The 21,731-nt window shown below is 39.3% G+C and overlaps 2 protein-coding genes across 2 annotated transcripts; both read right to left on the bottom strand.

Moving 5' to 3' along the window:
* Positions 1 to 1,299: 1,299 nt before the first annotated feature.
* Positions 1,300 to 5,451, bottom strand: LOC111251145 (N-lysine methyltransferase SMYD2-A-like). Its single transcript, XM_022807467.2, has 3 exons — positions 3,712 to 5,451; positions 1,993 to 2,835; positions 1,300 to 1,691 (listed from the first exon to the last, which is right to left on the bottom strand). The coding sequence occupies exons 1-3, from the start codon at positions 3,883 to 3,885 to the stop codon at positions 1,503 to 1,505; spliced, it is 1,206 nt and encodes a 401-aa protein (XP_022663202.1). The 5' UTR covers positions 3,886 to 5,451; the 3' UTR covers positions 1,300 to 1,502.
* A 144-nt stretch (positions 5,452 to 5,595) lies between these two features.
* Positions 5,596 to 21,695, bottom strand: SIDL (SIDL trafficking protein particle complex subunit 10). Its single transcript, XM_086990283.1, has 18 exons — positions 21,361 to 21,695; positions 20,478 to 20,689; positions 19,862 to 20,064; positions 19,424 to 19,622; positions 17,029 to 17,369; positions 16,576 to 16,741; positions 16,210 to 16,375; positions 15,134 to 15,302; positions 14,361 to 14,617; positions 14,021 to 14,202; positions 13,304 to 13,415; positions 12,480 to 12,784; positions 11,891 to 12,283; positions 11,645 to 11,737; positions 11,348 to 11,518; positions 10,952 to 11,137; positions 10,510 to 10,654; positions 5,596 to 5,986 (listed from the first exon to the last, which is right to left on the bottom strand). The coding sequence occupies exons 1-18, from the start codon at positions 21,383 to 21,385 to the stop codon at positions 5,880 to 5,882; spliced, it is 3,432 nt and encodes a 1,143-aa protein (XP_086846409.1). The 5' UTR covers positions 21,386 to 21,695; the 3' UTR covers positions 5,596 to 5,879.
* Positions 21,696 to 21,731: the final 36 nt, after the last annotated feature.

Below are 21,731 nucleotides of genomic sequence, written 5' to 3'. Positions count from 1 at the left end.
AGTTCTCAGAAAACTGATTCTACACGTCATTGTTCTTAATCTCCCGAATATTTAACGACAACAAAAAAATCATTGTTTTCTTACAGTTTATGAGGCATGAGCCCATTGCTTCCCTTAGGTCATTAACGAGTTCTTTAATATCTATATTAAAAATATATTGAACCTAATTAATTTGATCCTCTGTTTTCCCTTCTGACCGTCTCAGCTGTTTTTAATACATTGCGAACAAATAAATTCTTTATCCCTTGATTAAGCCTTCGTGGTCAAAATTCTTACCTTTATGAATGTAAACAGATAACGTAGATTTAGGTTTATTTAACAAGTAGACATCCAAGTCCATGTATATCGAACAACACCATTCCGTACTGCGTTGTCGACCCACTTTATTTCTTTAAACGAACGAGGTTTGAAACAATGTTTAAAGCTAGTATTTTCACAGCTTTGAGAAGGATCTTATTATTAACATGTTACGATATTTTGAAATCCTTTTTCGCTTCCTATTTCCAAATACTTATATATTTCTTTCTTCATTGGGTATGTGATCCTCTCATTGTTAGAGTGATTCCCTTTAACGCATGGTTAAAACGCATGTTACCTTCTAAAAAACAAATGTTTAAATATGTGTTTTTATATAACACTCGTTTTGAAATACTATATATTTCAATAATATTTATGACAGAATAAGCTATTTTTAACGCTGGAGCAAATATCTCTAATCATATCATTAAATTAGGATACCGAAGTGATCAGTAGGAAAAACAACCAAGGTTTTAACTATGGCGGCATGTTACCACATATGATGTAATAAATAAATAAAATGTAAACGAAAAATTTTATTACCAATGTCAATTGTATCAACAAACCCACGTTCAATAATTTCCTCTGGGGCGTAGGGTTAATTTTACCTATAAAACTATATATTAAAAAAAATTTAAAAATATTATATATATAATATAAATTAAAAATGTAGAAGTTAAAGGTAATAAAAATTTTATAAAATGTATGCATAAAACTTAAATTAAGTTTTATGCATACATTTATTATTATTATTATTTTTTTATTTTTTTAAATTTATTTTTTATTTATTTAATATATAATAATTTATTATATATATATATAATATCATCTAACGGAAAATCTTTGCTAGGTCCTAGCTACACTTCTTAGACTATCCGTATCAATTCGTTTAATAGCATCCAGAACCACTTTATTTTTATAAAGATATATTCTAGTAGATGTTCTACTAGTAGATGTTCAAAATCGTTCGTATGCAATGATAAGATTAAAAACTGCGACTAGTATGATTTCAAATAGTCAGGTATATATTTAGGTTCCTTTTCAATGTTTCCTGTTTTGCTCTATTTATGATTCTGACGCAGGAAAGATAATGGATGTGTAAAATTTGCTAATTCGTTTGTCTTAACGAATTATTAACGCCGCCACCGCATTGTGGTATACACATGTCTTGTCGTCATGCTTTAAGGACTATATGAGTTCGATTTTCATTCACGAGAGATCATCTTTTGCGCTTTACGTAGTTCCGAGCTAATCGGGTGTTTCTTTCCGAAGCAGACTTCAAAGAGACTGCCCCCCTTGCGTAGACACTCTAGGTAGTATTTGTGATGCTCGTGGTCTTCATTGTTCCAACCTAACTCGCGAAGAGCCAGATACATAGTGTAGAGTACCTTTGCCTGCGAAACGGAATAGTCCTGATGTATGAACTTAATTAACGAACAAATAAGAATGACGCAAAAGCAAACGTCTGCATTGTAGACATTAATTCTTTTTATTTGTTCTAAGAGCGAAAGTAATTGACTAGGGCCTGAATGTGCACTGGAAAGTGCCTCAAGTGAAATTGAACACGTGAATGAGTTTAGCCCAGATTTACTCCAGACAATGATCTAATTTAACTGAAAGTGCAATCAAATTTGAGCAATAAAAAAACGAGGGAATTCAACGCCTGAGGTATGCCTAGTATGCGTTTAAGCTTACCTGATAGGAGGCAACATCTGTTCCCATATACGCATGGTATCCATGCTGTAAGCTATCATAGTACTGCTCCTCCGTAAAAGCGGCAGATTGCATCGCGCACCGCAATTGATACATCCAATAGTTCTCCGGAGGCAAATGTTCCATTCGTGACAACAGCTCTTTCCCTTTTTCTAAAATTTCGGAGGATGATTCCAATGCGATAACCGCTTCTATTTCTTCACTTAAGGAAGGTTCGCACTCTTCTTTGGCTTCATCATAATAGTCCTGCCAGCACTTATTACAATCGCATTCAAAATAGTAACGTGTCATCAGAAGGTCTTGGCGAACGGGATAGCTAAGTAACGGCGGTAAGTAGCTGATGCGCATCTGGTCACGTTCGCAAGTGAAATCTTCTAGCGCTCTAAATGTAATTTTACGACCATCAAAAACATGAGTAATAGGTAATTCCGGTTGACACGAATGATCAAATTTCGATGCAGCTAAATGTACAGCGACCACGTTTTGGCTACCGTACGAATTAAGCCGAATGCGTTGGATCATTCCAATGAGCTCTTCATGAAAGCATGGGATTAAATCCCCAATTATCTTAAGAATATTTTGAGCTTTGGTTGAGGTGCCCCGAAACAAATCCGTTTGGTTTGCTAGATAATCGATATGGGAAACTAAATTGATGATGGTTCGCTTAACACCGAACCAATCTCCAACCGAGAGAACACCACGCTGTATCTCTCGATGGTGTTTAGAGATCGCCCGAATTACAAGGCGGGTTTCAGTATCCAGTGATTGACCTTCTGTTCTTCGAATAGCAATACATTCGATTTTATGGTCTGCTGAATCTTTTTTCTGAAATTACGTGTGTTAGTTAAGCGGTTAATGGCGAATGTCCACTTTTCCAGTTAAGCTAATCATGTAACTTTCATAACGTGTCAGTCATTTCAACTAGTAGTTAGACTTTCTAATTGAGACTACCTGTTGGTACCCAGTGATATGCAATCGTCTAGGACATTAACCGGTTTTATCATTGCCTATGAGATTCTAAACTATCGCGAGCGAAATATGTGCCACACTTATCCTCTAATATTACATCAAGCATTATTAACGCCAATGCTTTTTTCTGGTAACAAGAAAAACATGCCCGCTATAAGAAGCAGCCAGCCAGGGTTCGCCCGACTTCGAACGTCCCACCTTGTATACGGATTGAACATAGTTAATACTACCTAACTATGAATCAAATAAAGAGGTGGTAGGAAATAACTGGGGCAGATGTCAATGATTTCACAAGGGACTTCCCATCAAGCCAGTATGCCTGAGCTTCGTGGTTCCTTTGTTTTGTAAAATGTGTGGCGGAGGTTACGAACAACACATCGGCTGACCATCAAAAAGCGTAAGCTGCTTTTATTTGTATCTGTCCTGTTTTGTTTTTGTGGTAATTTTTCATTGTGTAAAAACGTACAGCGCGTCCTTCAGTAATGCAAGTATCAGCGATATATATACCGATTAGGTACTAACCTATTCAGGAAGCCTATTAGGATACTGCGAAGATGTCTGGTATCTCTAAAAATGTAATGCAACTGTAATAATAATCTCCAGAACCATATGTAGCCTTCAGTCTGATCATTTAATTTGAGCTTTAAAGCTAGTTCCCTAATGTCGGAATTGCTCCAGTTACGCTGTAACCTTATTAACTTGCTGCAAACTGAATATAGTGTGAATACTTACACGGCACTCCTTCGAACAGTAAGAAATAGTCCGGCACTTTGAGCACGCTTTTACATTTGCATCTTTAAAACAGTAAGAACAAGAGCTGGCAAGAGATACCTCACATATCGCGGCAGCATACGGCGCTTCGCGCAAAAGGACTTTCCCCTTCTTGAAAGACAGCGTAGTGGTCATAGTAACTGGTATCCTAATATTTAGTGCAGTTCCAATCGTCTAATATTACGCAGTCAAAACCAACTGCGTTGTCACTGACGGTCGACAACAAGTTCACCTCATCTGAAACCCAGGCTGCTTTTTAGATGTAGTAAATTGCTCACAATAAGCGCAAATAACTGGGCCTGGAAGTCTAGCTGTAAAGTATCGACTCGCGGCTAGAAAATCCCCTGTAATAAGGTCGTGACGGCTACGATACTTATCAGAATCGTACAACATTTACGAAAAGTAGGCCGACGTTTCTTGTCCTCGTAAGTATATTCCTAAGGCTTTCGCTAAACAAGTCCATTTTGTATGCATTTGACGCTTGGATACGCAATATTCCTGTTTGAATGACGTTAGCTGATAATGACGAACTCAAGCAAAGCAGAACAGAAATTTCTACAATATAAAAAAGAAAAATTTTCGCATTGTCAAACAGCGTTGCGAAGTCAAAACCCGTGACCCATATGGCGATTTAGCAATAGAACATAAAAATCATAAACCCATATATCACATAATATTAGTTATAGTTCACAATATATGAAATGTCATATAATTTCCATTATTAACGAATCGAGCGGTTATCTAAAACTAGACATGCATAAAGTAACATAAGTACAGTATGTGAAATTGAGGGTCACACAATACCCCGGCCAGTTCCAGTATTAGTACAATAACATAACTGGCCGCAACGTCCCCTCGGCATGCGCACAACAACAGCATAGCTGTTCATCACTTTGGTAGCCGGTTTCAATATAACTTGGGCTCATATACATCATTATATATGGTGAGCCGCCAAAGGAAACAGCTCGGAGAACGGCAAAATTACCTAGTCAACGTACCATCATTACTGTCAATAAAGACGATCTTAGACTAGGCGGAGCAATGAAGTTGTTAGTTCCATGTACGAACAAAATTATAGGATCTAAAAAATTATCTAGGTCATAAAATTTAGAAACAATAGGATTTGCATCAGCACAGCGATCACTCTGGCATAACCTTTTTTGAAATATCTCGAAGTATGTACGGGTCACATATTTAAGAAAATAACCTAGCCTCAAAGCGCATACGTAAAAGTAATACTTTTTTCGATTATGAATTTCTTAGCCCAGAAAATGTATCACATTCCCAAAAATTAAAAACACATAATATCCGAGATATCTTAAGGATTTTTAATTGGACTATTTGTTATTTTTTGTAGCCATATACACGTGCTTGTATCGTTCAATTCCTTTTTTATTTAACTAGGCGTAAAGGTTGCGAAAATTAGATATGTTAGTTGTTAACGCTACAGACAAAACACATACTAAAGCAGTTAAACACTTAAAATTTACGGAAGGAAAGGAACTCTGTTGTGCAACTCTGTATAGAGTTGTACTTATCCATTTGCGATAGCTGTTAAATGAAGCTGTAGTTAAGAAGAATTAATTTATGTATGGCTACCTTGCATTAAATTACTTGCTTATGTTAAAGCCAAACCTATAAGAAATAAAAATACCGGTGGAATGGCAGGCTATCATCTAGCATACGCTATCTCTAGACCTTTCATTCTTCACGGTAAATTTGAATTAACGAAAGGGTCTTCAAAGTGCGATCCGGCATTTCTCAATTTCTAGATCGACGAATTACATTTGTTGAGTAAAAGTATGGGAAACGAAAAACAGAACAGATGATAAAAACACAGGTCGGTTCACGCTTTTTCTTAGTCATTGTTTTTGGCTGGCCAAAGCATTGTTTATTATATTACAGTAACACTAGTCTCAAAAAACAAATATGACCAACTGATCTCTTGCTTAATTATCTACATTATCAGTTAACTACGAGTGATCCTCGAAAGCTGGGATCGGATCAGACACCTGTCATTCTAGAACTGAAGTAGCCTCTGAGTACTGAGGTGTTTTCGTGAAGTTTCTATCCATATGCACGACTTCCATCGGCCCACTCCGCATGTCAAGCTATAGTTGTGATCAGATTTATTTGCCATCAGGATGGGCAGCTGTAGGTACATGGGCCTGCGCTGCGTGACTCCAGTTGTACACTTGTCCAGGTAGAAACGGCTCCAACGTTGCCTTCGCCAATTCTGAAACAAAAACAAGTGCATCATATACCCCAAAGATTAACTTTGTTAACGCTTATTAAGCGTTAGCAAAGCGCGGTGTTTGGAAATATGGGCTTTCCACCTATCTAATTCCATTGTAAGCAGTTGTTCGTGCAATATTATCAAATACCAATCGACATAAAGCAATACTTTAAGAGTTATTATGGATGATTTACTAGAATTATCGATTTGTAACGATTGCGGTGGGAGGAAACCATTTCATAAGATCGTACCTGCAGCAAGCAACCGAACTGAACATTTGACAATATTTTGAGGACATAGACTATGGAAAGTATTGAGAATATCGGCACCGCACGATCAAAAATAGCTTGTTGCATAAATCACTTTCGAGCTTTTCGTGGTTAAATTGATTTCGAAGAATGACTAACAATCTAGGCAAAATTTTAGGAAGTACACATTTATGAGTCTAATGGGATGAAGACGAAAAGGTGGGGATTCGGGTCTAGATTTCTCGTTCTTGCAATATATTTTTTTTAGCTTCAACCAATACCTTCAAAATGTATTCAAACGTTAAACCCGCGTTCCTGTTTTTAATTCTATAGGCTTTTGGTGCACTGCAGTATATAGAAAGGGCCAACGTACATGCTAAGGTTTTTTCTCTAAAAGTGGTGCATTTTACGACGTGACTTCTCTCACTTAAAATTAAACGGCACAAGCGCTCCATCGGAAACTTCAAGAAAGGCAACTCTAGGCCTTAAGCATAGCGCACTCGGACTAGACAGACAGGCATGACAAAGCACTTGTTGTGTAGTGAAGATGCAGAGGGCGCAACTCTTGTTTTATTGCTGTTACCACCATTTGCCTTTACCGACATGAATGTCGCCGCACTTACGAAGATTTGGGGGTCAAAGCCCTTCGATCGGCCGGATCTCTACGCCGCCCATTCCCCGAAATCTAAGAGCTGAAAGAGGCTACAATAGTGCAGGGGTATCAGTGCTGCGTGACCATTGACAAACAAGTGGGACGTTTGCAAAAAAATGATTGATTATTACTAAGGGACAGCGGATTTTACGTCATCAGTTCTCTTGCGTTCGTTCTCTGATTACAATGATTCCAATGACCACAATGATACTGGCCAACAAGATCACTTCCATTGTCGTACTACGGTCCTTCCACTGACTGCACCACGATAGATGATAATATCTCAGCGATATATTATTCGTCTCCACACATATTCAGTATATTCGCATCCAATTTGAATAGAAAAAAAAGCCGGGGTATTGAAAGAAACGATTTTTTAAGCGAGGGAAGCGCTTTAAGATGGCATGTATTGGTTAGGGTCGAGCTGCTTCTCCAGCAAAAAACAACTTCGCAAAGAAGAAACACTGGTTATTCTAGAATGCTATATCCCACTAAACTGGATCCAAAATTGGCAACCCTATTTCCTGCACTAAGAGGTCCGGATATTGATTCTCGCATCAAAACCTTGATCGAAGTGGCGAATTCCATTTCACAAATCCTGGGTCTGTACGCTGGTACGTAAAAAAATCGAACCTCCACGATGCGCGAGGAGCCGAAATCTGAGCTCTTAGTGTTTGAGGTACAGCGTGCCCTCAACAAGTCTAACTGAGCATAGTACTGACTAGATCTCATTCTACTACCGCACCCGTGCTGTCTAACTACTTGCTGCTGCTAAAACGTTCTCTATAAATTGCACTATCCCTCGACGAACAGATGTACTTATGATAACGGAGGATAAGACAACAGCAAGAAAGAACGCATTTTAGAACAACAGTTTTTAGGCTTCGAACTAGTACAAGCGCTGGAAAACTGGTGTTCCATCAAGGCTGTTAGCTCGGACAATATACAAAACGAAAAGCGCGCTCGTTCTGCAGCCCTGCTAAACAGTGTTACTCAACAATAGTTTCCTCTTGGCAAGGCTGTCATTCCAATGAAGAGTCGGCACTTTACTGATTATTTCTAAAGGAGAAGCGACCTAATCCAGCTTGCGCGGTAGTGTGGCACCGAACAAGAGCGTGTGCTATAAGCTCCTGTTCTGGCTCTTGGCACGATGGCTAAACAAGTTTCTAAAAAGTACGGGCGTGATTCCCCAAAAGCGACATAGATTTATAAAGGGGCACTCAACGGCCACAGCATGTAAAATTCTCCTGGCGGATGTCCATGAATCCTTGGAGATCCCCCATATATTCACGGTTGTATTTGTGGAGATGGCTTAGGGATGCAGTATTAACAACTTCCACAATAGCAAGGGTCACCACAAACGTGCTCGATTTGACGGCAGCGACATCTTGAGAAAATTCAGGGAACACAGTCGAAGTGCTCTTTCTTGCTGCTTCGGAAAATGCCTAGGAATATATATGTGAGCAAAAACTTTGTGAAAGTACTCCTATATGCAGACGAACTAGTCGTGCCTGAGTATAGCAAGTTTCAGATGCATCAAATCCTTGCTGAACTGCATACAACCGCCATGGAACTCGGTTTAAAGGTAAGCCTCACAAAGATGAAAGCGATAAAATTTAAACGGGGAAACAGGATGCTATCTTTTGATATACACTAGTCATATCAGGAACGTCCCAGAAATTTGTCAACAAGTTCCCGCATTTGAAGCTGCTAATATCGCAGCTTCACATAGCATAATAGACGAGAGAAAGCACCGACTACGTCAGCAATCATAAAGAATCCGCAATGGCCGTCCATTTCAGTTACTGTACTTTTCTTCGATTTTAAAGCCGTTCCACTAGCAGCATATGGCGTCGACGTAACATGGCAGGATTTGATTATAGAGAACATCAAGCAGCTAAATCGTCTGAGGGAGTTATTCTTGAAACAGTACAAAATAGACTTGCCGACACACCATTTTCTATAGTGAAAAACGTAGAATACGCTTCCATACTTGCACTCCTGCCTTCGCTAAAACTTTCGGCAGCTGAGAACAGAAATTCACGAAAATTGGTTTTAGTACTAGAACAATGAGGGATCTAAATCGTCCACCACGTCGTCACACAATTTCCCGTCCATTGTTATATGGTGTGTGCTACTTTGGGCCTTCACAAACCAATGGAGAACTACCTTTGCGCAAAATGTGGGCAACCTTGTGATAGATATGATGTAGCGCGGTCTCTAGGAAACCTTCCATGTGTGACGAATATATATATTAACATAATATGAGATCGTTAGTGAAACATTTTTTCACACAGCATTACGAATCCCATAGGATCTGGTATGATCCTGGGTATGTATATGTATATAGGTCTGACATGTACATCTGTAAGTCGTCAAGAAATGCCTGCTGACGATATGGGCCCCACCAACAAACTGGAATGATGCCTTTTTCAGCGTCACACACAAGAAAAAAGGCACCCCGCTCAACCCTCGTTTGCGAAGTTTTGCTAAAAGCTTCTAACTCATCCATTGACACATCGACTAATAAGGTTTCAAGTTTGTTTATGTATTCCGCTTGGGCAGCATTTCATGCAGGACATTTCACTTTCACGACATGTGATATAGAACTTTAGGTAGTACATCGTGTCTGTCTCGAACCAAAAAGGTGCTCTTCGCAGGAACTCGGTAAGCACAGGTGACCGAGTGGCCCAGTTAGAGCCATTTGTCCAATCAACTGGCGTTGCATAGAATGATAACATAAGCCGTCTGACATTTTCTTTACCGCTAAATGATCGCAATCAAGATCCCGCGGAAGAAGTGAAATCATTGCTTTTGTTTTGGAGAAAATGGGTTTCATGCCCAGCAATACGCACACCCTCAAAATGTTCCTTGCGCACGGCGCGGGCTTTGCACTAGAGAAAGATAGCCCCGGTTGCTTTCTACGAAATTCAAGCTGTCTACGAACACCTCTCATCGAAGCAATTCGAAACCTTAGCCAAATGAAACTTTCTCTTTTAAGGAGCGTCATGGATTTGCATCGTTCATCTTTATACAGATACGTGACGACTAACTCTTATTTGGAGAAAATCTGGAAGTTCATTATCACCCTTGCTAATCCGAATTTCATCCACACATGGACGGAAAAGATGGATTGAACTTGATTCTTATAACACGGGAGCCATGATTAGTGAAGCTTGGATAGGGGTTGGACAAAATAAACCAACACATCGTTACATGTTTTGAAGTACAATGGCTTCATCTTACTACATATGGGATAGTGGATTTTGTCGGGCGCAACGTATACCTGTACAATATGCGATAAGCAGTGCACTATGCCAGAGGTATTACGCGGCGTCATTACTGCAGTAGTAGAAGTAGCCAGCTTCTTCGATCGGGTAGACCAAACTAAAAATTTTCAATTTTAACGTCTTGGACTCATACAATACAATCGTGCTTTTCTAAATACAAATAAACTACCAAATTTGATTATTGTTATTTAGTAATTTATTTTACTGAAAGAAGTCGTATTTACCTTACCTTTTTCATGTTGTCATAAAACCACATTTTCAAATTTTCCAACCTTGTAATCTAGAACAAGCATCTACTTCTTAAACTCGTTGAATATCATTTATAAAACTGACCTTTATTCATGTCTTCTTTGCACGGAGGATGGTACTTTGAAAGACGAACTTGAGGAATTGGAAGATACCCTCGAACCAGGGGCTTCATTTCGACGCTCGATGTAAACTCCTGGTCAGATAGAATGAAGGTATCTGAGTTGCGGCCCTGTAGGATCGCAATTGGAAAAATTTAGTAATATATAAATCCATAAAAACACATCTTCACAGTCGTCAACTTATTTTTATGGGGCAAGCATTTTTTTATTACCAGACTTGCAAGGAACATTCCTTTTGGACTTCATTGAGCTGTGTAGCTCAGACAGTTAAGAATAGCAATGGAAATATGATAATTTTAAACAGTTGCCCGCTCGATGGCGGTTCGATGCGGGTTCAAAGCACAGTTGGAATTAGATATAACGAAAACATTAAATAATACTTATATCGTGTAGATAATAGAACATACCTGCAATGCCCAAAGGGCTGAATCAGCAATAATTTCCATCGACAGATGGATCGGATCCTGTTCAGATTTACTTTCCTTAACCGATAATGGAATTCGTTGAACGCGAATGTTCAGTTTGCATAATACATCTACCTTGCAATGTCCCTGCGATTCGGGGTCTACTGTTGCGTGTACCGAATAGAGGGTCTATAGAACCGAGTGAGAATAAAAATATAGAAAAAACGCGACGAAGTTAACGAAAATCAAAGGAAACCTTGATGAAAAGCAAAGTGGACGATAAATGTAACATTCGTAAGCGCTAGTTTTATATCTAGTATGGCATTTTGATAGTTTTTTTGATTTGGATAGAAATCAATCAAAGGAGACGTCTGTCGTACCCTGGAGCACCCAACGTACCTTAAAAGCTTCAAGCTTGAAAGAAGCGGAATAAAATCCGCTCTGGTTACCAGCTTCCCAGTAAAAATCGAGAGCAAATTTCAACTCCAGGGGCATCTCCACCAGTTCGGGCGACTCCAACTGCCAAACGAACGCCGTAGGGTAGCGAGAGTTCACCTTAAACGTACCCACCTACAAAAAAGTGAATCCATTTTAATTATTTACCTACACGGATATGCTGGTAGTATAATTTTAGCAGAATTTGATAGGATACACCCATCTTCGAGGCTACAGTTGTATTGCTAAAGATATATTTACCTCCTCTAGGATTTGAGCAGCGAATCCTGATGGGCAGTCAAGTCTCGGATTACTAACAGCAAAAAACTGTAAAGAACGTCCAGTCACTTCCACCTGAAATTGCAAGATGAAGTTTACGGGTCTATAGTGGAGTTAAATCTTCTTTATGCAGCACATCTACGTAATGTTGTTGGCAAACCAGCCACGATATTTGCAGCGTTGTGCAGAATATCTTTTCGTCCGTATGCTTGTGAGATATGAACGCACCTGAATAAATTTTGCCGTGTCACACGTTAGCAGTTTATGTGTCACGACAAAAGGTGGCATAAAGAGCAACTTGATTCGAACTTGAGCGGCCTGCGCTTCAGATCGATTCCCATGTCCGTCTTGGCCATCCTCCCAACCTGCGGTCGCAACGACCTCGTGGACGACTCCTTTTGATGTCCATTGGTCACAAAAGCTACTCCTTAATCCAACGGAAAATGATCGAAACTCAAAGGCTGCGATCTCATTGGGAATGACTAGTAAATCTTTGTCGAAGTGTAGACCTGGTGACGACTTTAAGGCCACAATTGAGCCGGCTGCCACAGAACGGCTGCCAGCACTAACTGACAGTCGCACAGACTGGGCTACGCCGGCTAGCAATTCCTCACTCGGCAACTGAAATCAATCAAATACATTAAAATACACAATAAGCATAAAAACAAAATTCACTTATAATGAAGAAAAGAAATAGATACCCAAGGAACTGGCCTCTAAGTAGTGGCGATAAGCGATAACCTGCTAGTAGCATAATATATATATTAACACGTTGTGCATAAGTGATGATGATTATTACTCATAAAAACTATCATACCTCAAAGCTAAGTCGGCATTTTTCCTGAATGATGTTTACTCGAGTGTTGTGATGAATACTGTTCTCCAAATCCTCAACAAGTCCTAAGTGATCCCACTCCATGACCAGTTGACGCATCTCATAACTGCCCCACTGATTTGTGCGGAATGCTAACCCGATCACATTCTGTCCAGGGGCAAGATAGACATCTTTGGCCACAAACTGGGTGTCAGATTTAACACGAACTATATCTTGTGATGATGGCGAGCCAAGATTGGAGCTGTCCTGCCGGGACAAAACCTGATGCTGGTTTGAACACACCAAAACTTCGACCAAAATACGAAAAAACAACTTTAGGTCTGCTTTCATATCGTTAAAGCGAATATATGCTCCTACAGTGAAATATTCATTTTTCAAGGTCATCTAACGCAACTAGATTAAAAAAAATGGCGTTTTAAATGCCACGATGAAGGCGTTTTGGGCGGTAATTATCATTCTATTAGAAGCGAATATACGAACTTCAACACGAAAGAACATCATTCCTTCGGAGTTACACAGTTTTAAGATACAGTTAACTTTAAAGACATTTAATTAAAAAAAAAAGTCTGCGAAGTATGAGCCCGGGTTTGTTTTAAGCAAATTTTTTGCATGCTTTTTCTAGCGAAAATCCGTGTTCACATTTAGTTTTTATATAGTCGTGGTATATCGCGGTTAAGATACCGGAGATGTTGATATACTGCTAAATACAGATGATAAAAGCTCACCCACACAACATACTTTAACAACAATATGTGTCGCAAAAAATAGTTAAAAAATCTCTGGTTTTCAATTGCATTGTTACTTACGGATGGAGTTAGTCTGGGTACCCTGCTGCACACTGATTTTAGGCGGAGGCCGCTTTCCACCAGGTGCAAGGATCATCGAACCTTTACGCGGAGTTCCACCAATTTGGCCCTCCTAATGGGTAAAAACGCGTATTTTTTATTAATATTTATGTTGTGCTCTTTGTATTTTTCAAAGTTAGTTTACGATTATCGGCTGAGTATAAAATGAGTGGAAGTTTAATTTAGATATATAGAACTCAACCTTCGGCAGAAAGTATTTCTTCGCTGGTCGTCTACAATATCTTTTACTGTGGCCATCACTATGCTGTAGTCTCTTAGGGCACGCTATAGTCTTACAATGCAGCTAAATATTTTTAGAAAAATTACCATACTTCTATGATTTCTTAGTCACCTATTAAAGGGTAGCTTACTTGGAAACAAAAGGGTGTGTAAAGAATCAATGTTGATACAGGAAACACTCGAGGATCTCGGAAACTGCAAGGTTCCTAATTTGTTCCCCAGCCACAGCTGAATTTCATTTTTCAAAACTATTTTTGGAATTTTGCTATTAAAATTCGAAACAGAGATATTATTATCTCAATTCCACAATTACATTCGAAAAGTTTACCCAGTGATAATCTTCCTATCTTCTGTTAGGTCGGGAGTGTTGTTATTGCGTAGTGAACTTACTGCAGATCAACGAATACTAGAAAGCAATAACAACAGATTAGCACTAACCTCCTCAAGTTTCTCGCAGGGAACAATAACTTTTCTCATCTTAACTTCGGCGAGCAAATGCGACGTAATAGTGAGCTTAAGGCGAATGTCGGAGTTCAGTGTTAAGACCGATGAATCGCTATCTATTCTCAGATCATCAAGGCTTAGAATACCCGCAAAAGCAAACGTCAGGTTTTTGTTATCTGAAAGAGGATAAACCGATGCATATATATTCAACAGACAAAACGCCGTTCGCCAATGAACAGAAGGACAATCTTTACCTCTTAATAGTATGGATAACACCACATCATGTAACATTATTTAGTTCATTATCTAATATGTGGTGACGACGAATACGTACTTTTCATACTTTTGCCTAATCGGTCTTTGGTAGCTAGCACATCATCGAAGAAATGTCGGCGCTCCCGTTGGTCCAAAGAGCGATTGGTTGCAAGCATTAAGACAGTGTGCAAATAAAGGAGATCGTATGACAGAAGTTGATAGCACTGCAACAATTGCTTCTGAGTCAGTACAGCCAACGGACCCCAGCGCTCCGTCAGGTACATTTTCAGGAGATCTTGTAGGAACTGCACGGCCATTTGGGGTTCGTCCTTATCACTGCAGGTTGAGTACATAAACATATCGTTTTTAGAGATCTGGGGTACGGTATCTAAAGTATGATAAAATTGGGATCCTAGAGGCTTTTTTTTTTTTTTTTAGTTCACGAAAATAAGTGTCGTTTTTAAGTTTAAGCATTGTTATATGCAATCAAAAATAAATAATAAAATAAGTAATCGCACAATTTTATAACTCTTTCGTTATGACAGCGGCGCAACTATAACACGTGCAAGGCATAAATTAGCTCCCAGCTGTAACATACCAATTCCTGTGACCGTAATATAGATATACACCGAAAAATCTAATTTCTTTATTAATACTTAATTTAAATGGCTACCACGTTGTTACAAATATCATTTGTTTGCCATGCGGATTTACACAGATTACATTAATTAAGCAAAAAAAAGCAAAAAATTATGTTAATGTTCTTACAATAAGCACAGCCTCCTCATTGTAGCTAGCATATTCTGCCCCGCTCGTCACAAAACAGCCGGCACCGAAAGCCGTAGAACTTACAGGTAAAATTCTGCTAGATCCTTCCCGATGAGTCGCGCACTTCGGAGCCTTCCCACGTGTTTAAAGGTGCCCATGGCGATTTCACAAACGTCTTTGTAGTGTCGCATAAAGGACTCCTTGGACGAGAGGGCTTCGGAGATACGGCGACATGGACTCAGTTCCGACTCGCCTGAAAATTACGCAATAACAGGGGGACACGTTTCATTTACATCCTGGTTGTTTCTAAACAGTCTGCTTAGTTAAAGTATCGATAACCATTAAAATTACCCTCAAAAGCTATCTCAGAGATCTCGATATCGTTAGAGAAAAACAGCTTCGATAATCAGAAGCACTCATAATTTAACCCTACGTATACATACATATTACCACCAAAGAGCTTGTTCGAAAAGTTGCCAAGGCTTTTTATTACAGAGAAGTTCCTATAAGTACAAAACACACTATAGGTCCAGAATAATTTTTTTAACTACAAACGGAACTGGTTTGTTGTAATATACTAGCAGCTTCGCCCGTGATACATGCCGTTATCGTGATTCTTAAATTACCCATGTGTCAGGCGTCTTCAAGCGATGGGGGTAAGGTCCTTACCTGAGGTAATAAAAATGCTTTACACCACCATGAAAACACAAGACGCAGTCTCAATATTATTCTACACTCGTTGTATTATTTGATGATTATTATTATTATAAAGACTGATCTTGTCCTTAGGGTACTAAATTAGCTACTTGCTTTCTGCTTATCCGATACATATATTAGATACTTCTGAAACAGTTTATGACTAGTCCTTAAGACTCAGCTGGCGTCAAATAATTGAAGCGATAATTAGTTTTTGCTTTTACTTTGTATTCCGCAAACAGTATAGATATAATTCCTTCCCTTTGTTCCCAATTTTCATCTCGTAAAAATTCAAACTTTGACTCATTAAGCTCATTCATCATATTGTTACCTTGTCAACACACTCTAGTTATTCAACCAAGAGTTTCCGTAGAAAAAAACAAGAGTATCAGTAGGACTTCATATTTTATGATCGTGGCGGATATTCGTACCAGTTTTTAGAAAATAAAGTATAGGTAACGCACCAGCTCTCGGGTCGTCGCCAAGACCCGCAAGGATGTTTACAACCAGATGAATTTGTTCAGAGGTGGGAGAATCCCGAGGCATGAGGCCACATAATACTCCGAGTGATTTCATTTTCAGGCGCGCATGAGCCCATAACTGTGCCGTGTGTAGTGAGTAGCTTTCCACCTGAAGTGTTATGGAAAGATCCTTAACTGGATATTAAATATTATCTATTCATTACATTCCGTTCTATAATTTTCCGACAGCGCAAACTAATACGTGTAAGCTGGCCTAAGTACAGCGCTGTATTGTGAAGTGCCTCCTCAATAATTTTACTAATTTCCTGAAGCGATCGTCCTGTGCGGGTCTTTGCCTGCGCTATGTACCTGTGTTGAGTCATTGTATCGTTCAGAAACAACTAGTGTTTCAAGAAAGCCGGCTAACGCCCAAGCATCAACTGCGCCCACACAGTTAAGTTCGACGCCTAATGACTTTAATTCGACCTGAGCATTTTGTATATATGGCAATGCACGTCGAGCCATCTCCCACGGGCTGAAACATCAATGCGTGAACAGTAAAATTAGTGTTATCATAAAAATAACTGCGTTGCTTGTTGCAATTTCCGTATTGTATCTCGTTGGTTTCTAATTGGCGTGAAGGGTCAAAGTCTAAAAACACCACGATTTTGAACGCTTGAATATCTGTATATGAGTTTTTATCGGAACTACAAAAACATCAGCTTGTATGAATATTGAAAAAAAAAACGTGAATACGATTAGCGTAGTTTGACCTATGGTACATATGTTCGTAGCTCACCTGGCAGATCTTATTTGGCTTACCGACAGAGTAGAATGAGTATATTGCAAATCCGAAGAAATAGCAGGTTCCGAAGATCAAGAAGGCTACCGTTTCCTTCGCTAAACTGAATACTAACATTTTCCTGCTCTAGTTGTCGATCATTTGATAACGTAGAGTTAGAAGACGCCTGCGAGGAGTTTTGTGATTTCATACAAAGGGCTCTCCAGGAACTGCGACAATCGGTCAGCGTTTGCAGCCAAGGGGGAGCCTCTCCCTGGGCGGCGTTGATTACAAATTGGGTTAATAAAGCATCCAGCTCATCGTACTGGACAAGCGCATCCTCATAAAGAGTCATGGTTTCAAAGACAAACGCTAGTTGTTCCTGTACAAAAAAATAATGAGTTGAAGGTCTGTTCAATTTCAATTTAGTTTATCTTTATTGGGTCAAAGAGTAAATATGCACAGTCATTTTATCCCGAAAAGGTAGACTTTCAGCGAGCTAATTGTTAATCCTAGTTTCAAAACTTTTGCAGCACACAAATAGCTAAAATCTACCTGTGAGTTCGCATAGGTATATTCAATCCAAATATTCTTCAAATTATTTGTTATTGCTCTGAGTCAATTTGACTTTCGAGTAGAAATCCTCTCGAATATAAGAAAACAGATAAGGATGCACGAAAAAACGTAGCAACATAGATAATCGATGCCTGGGTAACTGAACGGCAATTAACTATTTTTACTTTTGCTCGTTTCTTATACTGCGGACTAATACACGGAACTAAAATGTCCTGGCACACTATTGTCTTCATGTGACCTATTAAACACGAACATACATCGTTTTACTTATTCTGTCCACGTCTGTGTTACGCGAGATTATGGATATATCAACAAACAGTAAGCTGCGCTTCAAAGAAAATCTTCTTTTACATGTGACTCTTTGCCCCAAAATAAACACGAATGAGATGATGTCATGCTCGCTCGAAATGTCTTAAAAAAGTTCTCTATATTTAGCCAATGAAATTGAGCATACAATCTTCCTACCTATCTAAAACCACCTTGTGATTATCTGTTTGTATGAAGTAATAACATTCTCGACTGTTTATACGATGTTACAGACGACTTTAGTTATATATATATATATATATAGTTAGGCTTTTTCAAGGGAACCTGGCGAACTTTGAAATTGAATAACTTCTAAATTACGCGCCGCGGGCGCATAAAATTTGGGTGACAAATTCTCCAGTCTTTTGGACACTTGTGATCAAAGCGGGTTGAGATTACCCAAGCAAAAACGAGTTGAGATGGAAAAGAACTTTTTGGTCTCGAAAATCAACATCCAGTAGTTAGGTTTTTGTTCATCGAAAGCCACAGCGCTGCGGATATTTATCGAAGATAGGTGAAGACGGTAGGCCTTAAGTGAAAGCACAGTACCTAAAAAATGCAGACGTTTGAGAAATGGCGAATGGAGTTCCGCAGGCCAGAAAAAAGGTGGTCAGATATTAAGACTTAAAAGACGAAAACACATTGCTACAATCGAGGAGGGCTTTTACGGACGCAGAGCTGGGGGTGTAAGGGCTGCGTCGGCCAAAACTGGTACCTCACATGTAATGTGTTACAGAATCATAACCCAAATGATGAAAATGCGGAAACTAAGTAAAAAATAAATCTCCATAAATTCACTCCAGGCTAGTGGAAACCGCCTGTAGTGTATTCCACGTGCAATTTGCGCAACTTCAATTAACAAAACCCGCCTGGAGCATACAGTCGCCGTAGACCAAGCATGGTTCAATATCTACCGCCGACCGAAGAGACCCCAGGCAAGTAAGCGGCGTTGTTCTGGAGAGGAATCGAGACGATGGCACTGTCGAGCAGGATCGGACGTAAGGTGATAGTGGTACTTGCAACGGACATCAGGGCCACGTCCTACTATGAGATACTTGTCGAAAATGAAGCAGCTCGCTATCTCGAGCACCTAAAGAGATGTATGGACCGTTGTTGTGGCAACCGAAAGCATGCAGTCTGGTTACTTGATGACAACGTCAGGCCTCATCACTATAACGACTTTCTGGGTTAAGAAAAAAAAAAGCATCTAACATTGGCTTCAACCCAGTTACTCTCCTGATAAACTTCTAGTAGTATTATTCTTATCATTTCAAAACAGTTGCGCGTCGTTTATTCATTATAAATTAAAGCATATTTTAATTCACTATTGATCACAACCGATAGGGTCATGGGGTCCTTACGATATTTTAGGTGGCTGCAAAAACTGTGCCGAGCTTCGACGTGGCCGATTGGAATTACTAGTTTGTTCTTTTGCTAGGAAATTAGCAGTTTGTTCTTACACTCTTGTATTACAATTAATTATTGCAAACTATATCGAAGTGAAAGTTATTGCGCATGATAAGAAATAAAGCTAAAAAATCATTCATTTCGTACCTGCATAAAATAAAAATCGATGAAACTCCATCCTGGGTTATTTCGTGCTTCTCTTTTTTCACGCAGTTTGTCTTCGTAGTAGCCGATTTCTCTATTAAGGCCGTGCAGGAGCGCTGTACGGAATTGACCTAGGAAAGTGTCTAAGGACGCGTTACGACTACCCAACTCTCCCCTCGAGGGGCGTACAAACGTACAGACCCTATAATAGAAAAAAAGCGATGAATTTCAAATGGATAAATAACCTTTAATGGGCAGAATCCGGCTATTACAATTTCTTAATTGCAAACTATTACCAACTTAAACAAACTGAACTATTTAAATCAAGTATCTTGACAAAGAATCATCGATTAACCAGCTCTTTAAAAATGGAAAGCACAAAATTGCTCATTCAAGTACTGGTGAATTTAGCAAAGAGGCAGAGGAAAATAAATTAAGCACCTATCTATATTTTTACTGGGGAAGTCGTTTCGTATGCGGTCCCAGACAGTGCTCTTGAGCAATTTCGAGGTTGTTTTTGCAGGTGTTTTACGGGCGTTATCCTCGACAACCACAATTAACCAGTCCCACTGAGACTTTGCCTTTAGTTCCTGCATCCAAAGGAGTATTTCCTGCTTGACAGTGTTCTTGTATTCATCAGAATCCTAGAGAGCCAGAAATACCGTGACACTTCTTAATGACAACTCTGTCTTTAAAAGTTATGGTATAAACATAGAAGCTAACAAATACAAATACTTTGTAGAAAGGGTGGAACTTTTTTGTGCATTTGGCGCTCTACACTTCATAGGACTTTAGTAAACAACGCAATTATTGCCCGTCTCAAGCCTATAGGTCCTGGACGGAAGGTTGACTTACTTATTCACAGTGGTAGTGGTTCTTACTATGAAAGTTTCACACGTCATTAAGTCAGCATGTTCGAACTTTAAAAGAAAAAGCGATTATATCGTGTTCTATCGCATTGAAAAGCTAATTTCCCTGTCAATGATGATCAATTCAAAGAGGAGTACTGCTCTGGCAATAACAACGAAGAATACTGTTCTGACAATAGTAATCTTACGGAGCAGTCAGTCCAGAAGGTATGAAGATACTGTCGATTAAGGAGAGTCTCCCTATTGGCGCTCAACCGATCCCTGTCGAACTCGATCCAGTTCGCGTCAATATGAACCATTCGGTGACGTCCAAGACTTCGACGCCACTCGGTAGCCTCCGCTGCCACTGCTGGGCAAACTGAACCACGTAGATCTTCAAACAGTGCACAGTTACCCGTATCTGCAAGATACACATGGGATACAATCGAGATCGATAAAACAAATATCACCTCACTAAGAATTAGTAAAATTCTTAGAGGTCGTTTACACGTATGTAATTTATGGGGAAGGTTTAGGTAATCAAAGCATCAGAATGACGCGACACCTTTCATCCGAAAAATAGTTCGTTGCATATGTCCTTTTAAAGACGTGCCACGAAGAACTTCGGTGAGCCTATGAAGCCCTAAATATGCATATGCAACAACAAATTTACAATATTCAGTTAAAAAACTCATGGAATATCATCAACCGATTCATCCATAAATGTGAACTGAAACTGACCAAAGTGCAGCTAATTTGGATTTAGCGCTATTACTAGCACGATCATATGTCTATATGTCACATAAATAGAGACACAGTTTAGAATACAAAAGAAAACTGCATTGGCGGTTCATGGATAATGAAATTGTTTGTTTCTATCACATTAGTTATATTTGACGAAGAATGACGTTCAATGCGATCAAGTCTTAATTACATTTTAATTGCAATGGATCTTTTCATGTCGGTAGCTGGCAACTATAAAAAAAAACCACTAATAAGTCCTAAATATAAACAAGATAAGGGCATCTCCTTTGAAGAAATATCTATAAACATAAAGAAATGAGAAATACCTATCAAAGTATCATGACTTACAGGTTACAAGTGGTTTGGCTTCCATTTTTGACTAAATCTTTGCCATATGGAGCATTTTAAGTGGAAGAAATCCTCGGTTCGTACGCACCACTTGTTCAACCTCGAATCGCCCGGAAGGAAATCATAGTTACTCAGGCGTCATTCTTAAGAACAACACTGTATCACATTATTCATTGATCAACTGCGTAAACTACGTGATAAAACCATCAGGTGTGATCGGCGGCAAACCTACCCTCGCAGAACTGGGGTTGATAAACACCAAAGAATTCGATGGAACTAAAAAAAACAACAGCTGATCGTTGCTGTTTCTGCGGCTGGTGTTGTGTGGCAGCACCCACCGCCCAATCAGTCAGTCCCGTGTACGCTTGCCA

Source organism: Varroa destructor, unplaced genomic scaffold, assembly GCF_002443255.2.
Source record: "Varroa destructor unplaced genomic scaffold, Vdes_3.0 BEIS01000005.1, whole genome shotgun sequence".
NCBI lineage: Eukaryota > Metazoa > Arthropoda > Arachnida > Mesostigmata > Varroidae > Varroa > Varroa destructor.
Note: the sequence above shows the minus strand (reverse complement) of the source record. Positions and strands in the feature narration are given on the sequence as shown.